The sequence below is a fragment of the Agelaius tricolor genome, unplaced genomic scaffold, assembly GCF_023055355.1.
Source record: "Agelaius tricolor isolate 1412-34295 unplaced genomic scaffold, bAgeTri1.0.p SCAF_59, whole genome shotgun sequence".
NCBI classification, from domain to species: Eukaryota; Metazoa; Chordata; class Aves; order Passeriformes; family Icteridae; genus Agelaius; species Agelaius tricolor.
In genome coordinates this window covers 752,575-758,709 of record NW_027269319.1, presented here as the reverse complement: position 1 = coordinate 758,709, position 6,135 = coordinate 752,575, and the positions used below count along the sequence as shown (strand labels likewise).

At 45.8% G+C, this 6,135-nt stretch overlaps 1 protein-coding gene across 1 annotated transcript; it reads left to right on the top strand.

Moving 5' to 3' along the window:
* The first annotated feature begins 735 nt into the window (after positions 1–735).
* LOC139605095 (post-GPI attachment to proteins factor 4-like) lies at positions 736–5,960 on the top strand. The gene is given in 2 exon segments (XM_071456481.1): positions 736–1,551; positions 1,553–5,960. Coding segments are annotated over 2 exon segments (1,176 nt in total). The 5' UTR covers positions 736–1,039; the 3' UTR covers positions 2,217–5,960.
* The last annotated feature ends 175 nt before the right edge of the window (positions 5,961–6,135 follow it).

Here is a 6,135-nt window from a genome sequence, read left to right as displayed (position 1 = left end):
AGTGACATAAGGGAATTCATGTGAACAGTCTAGTTGTCCTGATTTTTGTGTAAGCTTCTGAAAGCCAGGCTGTGAGTGTTCAGGGCAGGCAGAGAAACAGAACAGAAAAGCCAAATATGGCAAACTCTAACTTGTGTGAAGGCAAATGTTTGCTTAAAGTGAGTGTGTGTGTATGTGCATACAAAAATATTACATATTTATAGAAATGTTTCAGTTTAAAATTCAAGGCATATACTTTTAAATTGCATTCTTTTAAATAAGAAGGAGGAGTCAATGGCTTAATTACATGTTCATGTTTCTGTGCCCAAGTATTTCACAGGGTCTGGTAAGGAGGAGACATCTGAGAGAAACAGGCACACACATTATCCTTAGCATACACCGGCCCACGCTTCAGACTCTGGGGAGGAGAGTGGAAAAAAACACATTTGGAAGTGTGTGAGCAGCAGCAGGGAAGCATGTATGTCTCCAAAGAAGTAAAAGTTTGTCTCTCCAGTATGAGCTAGACTAAGATACAAGACTTCTGGCTTTGCTTTGTGGCTGTGATCTAAACCTTATTATGTCACTGTCACCAGAGAGGGGTACCTAACCTTTAACAGAAAGGGATTTCCACACACCCTGCATCCACCTTGCCTGTTGTTACATGTTTGAAGCACAGTAACAAACACACCAAGTTCTTTTGAGCTTGGTTAGATCAGAGTTCCTATGTGCTAAAAAAACCTTAGGGGTCCTTTGCTGGAAATTAATTTTGGCTCATCTGTCCTCAATGTCCCAGGACTATGCTGTGATGCCTCCACCATATGGGATTCCACAGGGGCCTTGTATTTTAGCTTACTCAGAGACTAGTCCCCTGCTTTCTATTTTCTCTGTCAGTTCCTATTTCACTAACCATCCTTTTTTCTCCCTTTCTAACCTTGGACAACCTGTGCAGGTTTGGCAGCAATGGCCCCAGTGGTATCCTGCAGTCCAGGGAGAAGGATGCATTGGAGGTGAAGGATTGAGGGCATGAGCAGTGCAGGAGTGCCCTCTTTCTGCAGCAGTTATGTTCCACCGAGCCTGGCAGCTCTGTGGGAAGTGGTGCCGTTGGTCCAGCCCTTTCATCCATCTCCTCACCCTGACTGTGGTGACTTTTGGTGTGCTGGCACCTTTGATCTGCCACTGGCTCCTGCACTCTTACTTCTACCTGCGGTGCTGGCACCTGAACCCCATGAGCTGGGAGTTCCTGGAGCAGAGCCAGCAGGAGGGTCAGGATGCTCTCCATTACTTTGAGAAGATGCAGATGCCAAATGCCTCTGAGGCCTCCAGCAGTGACGCCTTCCAGCCCTTTCTGCTAATCACCATTATCACTGTGCAGAGGCAGAATGATTTCCACTACGTCTTGCAAGTGGCCTCCCACTTCCACCGCCTCCTCCAGAAATGTGGGGTGCGTTGCCAGAGCCACCACATGCTCCTCTGTAACGTGGAGTCAGACCCCAGCAGCCATCAGAATGTCAGGCTGCTGAGCAACTTCTTTCCTACAGTCAGTCGTGACAGAACAGGAGAGAATCATGACCCAGTTTGAGAAGGAGAAGCAGGACTATGTCTTCTGCCTGGAGCAGTCACTGTTGATGTACAGCCCAGAGTACATCCTCCTCATGGAAGATGATGCCATGCCAGAGGAGGAGATATTTTCTGTCTTGCCGCATCTCTTCTCAGCCCGGTTCTCCAAGCCCTACCTCAGAGATGCTCTCTACTTCAAGCTGTACCATCCCGAGAGGCTCCAGCACTACATCAACCCTGAGCCCATGAGGATCCTGGAGTGGCTGGGCCTGGGCATGTTCCTGGGGCCGGTGCTGAGGTGTGCATACTGCTGGGCCGCGGGGTGGGCGGGCCCTGGCTGGTGCCTGGTGGCGTTCTTTGCCCTGTACAGCATGGCCCTGTCGGAGCTGGTGGGGCGGCACTACAGGCTGGAGCTGCGCCGCCTGCACCCCACACTCTACAACGTGGCACCGGCCAGCGAGTGCTGCACGCCCGCCATGCTCTTCCCCGCTGCCTCTGCCCGCCGGGCCTCAGGATACCTGCGGGGGCTGCGCTGCCACCGGGGCTTCGCCAAGGACACCGCCCTCTACTCGCTGCTGCGGGGCAAGGGCGAGAACGCTTTCGTGGTGGAGCCCAACCTGGTGCGGCACGTGGGGATGTACTCCAGCCTCCGAATGAACAGCGACCTGAAACTGCTGTGAGCTGCTCCTGCCCTGCCACACAACAGCACCCACACACTCATTCACTACTCCTGGCAGAAAGCAAAATGATGGGGCAGAGGGACAGTGTGCAAACTTGGAGTCTGTGTTGCTTGTCTCCACATGGGCAAAAATAGCTCTCTCTAAAAGTACAAGTTTTCTTAAAAAATCAGCTTTTGTTCATGGAGACCATATTTAATACGAACTTGGAACTAATCACCATGCACCACCTGGGGGGGAAGTGGAGGATTCCAGCTCACTCTCCTTAGCCATTCCCAAAGAAAAGCTCTTACACCAACATGCACAGCTTTCCTGCCTACTCTTCCTGGACAGTGGTTACAAAAATCCTCCCCTTAGGGCAGCAGAAATGTTGGACAAAGTGAATGTTTCAAATTTAAGCTAATGAAGAGGGGAAGGCCTTATTTCCCCATCTCATCTCTGACCTGTCTCTGTTCCAAAGCTGTGGTTTTGAGCTGACCCTTCAAAAGCAGAAGTGGTTTGCAGGAACCTTCCTACAAATTCTGCCTAGATACTTCAAAGCTTTGAAGTCTCTTTAGTTACTGTCTCCCTATCTGCACCTCCACCATTCCCACTTCTTTTCCTTCAATCAGAGGCTCTTAAAAACAAAACCTCTGCTGCTTCATTAAAGGTCACCTCTGAGAGTAGGGATAGGAAAACAGAATCACAGCCACTGGTGTCACACAGATGGGCCACAAAGGCACATTTTCATTGATACACGACACACATTGTACACAATGTTTGCTGTGTTGGTCGGGATCATCACTCATTGTACTGGATCCATTAAAAGAGGTCTTGTCAGCCATTGAGTGAATTTAGACATTAAATGTGAATTTACCTTGACTTTCCATCAGCAGAGAGGCAAAGGAAAGATTCAATCAGATGCTGTTGTGCAGGATCCTTGTTCATTCTGGAGCTGTAATTCACAGCTCAGCTGGAGTGGTTCATTCACTACTCCTGGCAGAAAGCAAAATGATGGTGGGAAACAAAGACAGCTGTTCACAAGAGCAAGCAACAATAGCACAGCACATCAAGGGGCCACTCTGACAGTGACCATGTCTCCCGCTTGTTAGGCATCTGGGAGAGGTACTTTGCACCAGGGCTGTGGGCACAGTTAAATAGAAAACCCTGCAGATGACAAGAGACCTCATACTGAATGAAAACAGGCAAAAATTGGGTATATCTGATGAAAAGCCTACTTGGTTTTAGTTAGCTTTGAATCAAATTCATTTTGAGGTGACATCTGGTTGAACTATTTTAAAAACCATATTTCTTGCTTTGGAATGAACCAAGAAAATATTTTTTGTTGAATTTAATCAGTGGGGATTGTTTGGTTTTTTCTTTTTGGTAACAGACGGGCTCTGCTTTGAATTTTCTTGTTCCAGCTCTCTCCCAGGTGATTTATGCCTTAAGCTTTAACAAGTCTGATTGTAGGTGAGAAATACCTAAAGCTGTTGAGAGATGAAACCAAAGAAAATGGCAAGCCTCCCTCTGTCAGCACGGTGGGCATCAGTTACACAGCACAAAGGCACAGAGCAGGTTAGCTGAGAAACAGCATCACAGCAGTGCTTCGCTCTCCACTAATCAGCTGGATACCTTCAGAACATCTTTGGAAATTAGAGTGAGTAAAAACTGCTTGTGGGTTCCATGCCATTCCAAAGGCCCGGCCTTTAGGCCTCCTGGCAAAAGACACCAGGAAAATGGCATAGGCAAAACCACATTTTGTTCCCAGCCACCGGAAGCCCTGGAGATGCCAGGGTAGTCACACAGTGGCAGGTGAGCAAATCTCTCATCTGGCTTCACTGCCAGTGAAGAGATTATTGGGGTTTGGGTGTCAGGATTTGAGTGTCACTGTGTATTTATTCCACCAAGTGCCTGCAGATACAACTGGTTTCTGGATCTTCAGCTGTGAATGTTTCAGTGCTTGCTCTTCTCTCTTTTATGTCCTTAGACTGTAAAAATCCAGGACAGTGCTCTGTTCTTTCCATTCATATTCATTCTTGCAAAGAAAATCTCACAGCAAGAAATGGGACAGACAATGAAAAAAGGAAAAGGGAAAGAAAGCAAGCAAGAAAGCAAGCAAGCAAGCAAGAAAGACGCTGTATCCAGTCAATAAAAGTTTTCTTGTGAGGAAATGATTTATCCATTTGTCTCAAAGTTATTTTCCTGTTTGTCCAGTAGTACTTAATCTGATGTTTCAAAAGTCCTGGAGAGATCAATAATTTCACTGAGCCTCATAGCTGGAAATTAAGAAAATGAATTTGAGGCATCCCTTCTAAACCAGAAGACAATTTTCATGGCACAGAATTTGGCTGCGAGACCAAACAATGTGCAGAGGGCCCAGGGCTTGAACTTTCCAGTGTGAGAGTTTCAGATAAACCAGCTGAGAACAAACTCCTTTGTGCAGGTTAATTAATTCTTTATGCCCTTCTGGGACAATTTCCTAAAGTGCATAACTCACCTTCACAACAGAGGTGCTGCTTTGCTGAACCTCAGAGAGCTGTTCTGAGTTACTCAGGTACTTGCACAGTGCCCACCCTGCCAATGGGACATCCCAGGAAAGGGCTCCTGCAGCTGCCTTCCAATCTCCCAGAAGCAGATTGAGTCTTGTTTCTCTTTTCTGTGCTGCATGTTTTACTAGAAATTAGAAGTCAGAGAAGTTCATGTCACCCTCAGAACAGAGAATGGGAGGCTACTGTGATTTCTTAATTCCTGTTGGACTTTGTTCTGCAGTTCAGGCTAAAAATGCAGTATTCAAACACCCAAAAGCCTTTTCCCTCTCTTTTCCGTGAGGGGAGTGGAGCTGAGCTGCCCCATCTCAGACTACAGAAGCTCAAAGCATGGTATTAGCTCCCTGAAATGTGGCCCTAAGAGCTTGGTTTCTTTCACTTTAAAACAAGCTTAGTGACTATTTTTGAAACAAACAGTATGGATTTGCTTGGGTATTGGTTCGTTCCCAATAGTTTGGAGACTTCTTCAATGCAGCAGCTGCTGCTTGCACAAGAGGAGTCTTTCTTGATGGGCCATCAGCAGGACCCAACACTTTACTGTCCAAGACAGTTCAGGGGGAGTTATTAACTTAAACAAAAACTACATTTGTTTCCAAAGCATGTCCAACATAAGCATGACTCAGGCAGAACACAGGGCATAAACTGATAGGTCTGTACTAGATCAGAAGCCCAAGAGGATTTTCTAACTCCAGTAGGCATCAATGTCTTAGTGAGAAGGCACTGAATTTGAAGAGAGAAAAGCCTTCCTTCCTGTGGTAAGGAGCTGTGAATCACCAGATTGGGTATTTCAGCAGCAATTTGTCTGGATACAGGCTGATTTTTATTTTTTTTTAAATCAAGTTATTTACAAGAAAATTTATACAAAATAAACAACCTTTCTATAAAAACTCTATTAATAGTCTCTTCTTTCTGTGTCCCACTCTTTGTTTTCCTGATTGGCAGATCCATCTTTCCTTACCATATTTGACAAAGAAGGATACTCCCATGTTCATGCATTGGCACAGATTTTATAATTTTGATCCAACCCCACTCAAAGCAGGTCTTACTAGACCAGGTTTCTCAGGCCCTTCTCCAATGAAAATCGGGGCATTTTAACAGGGACCTGAGGTAAAATCAAGCTCTGAGTGCTGGAATTTAACCTTGGCTTACTTTTGTATAGAGAGCGTACATATTTCACAAAATAAAAAAGGTAATTTTCTGTGAGAGACAGTTGTAGTTACAAAGGCATTGGCAGTTTCTCTCCCAAAGTCAGAGTTTCATTTTGTGTATTTTCACACCACCTTTACAGACATTGTATCTGAATTCAGTAGATGGCAGGGCCTAACATGTGTCTCTGAATAATCTTCAGTAAAACACAAACCTGCCAAAAATGCATGGAGAATTAGGTACTCCAT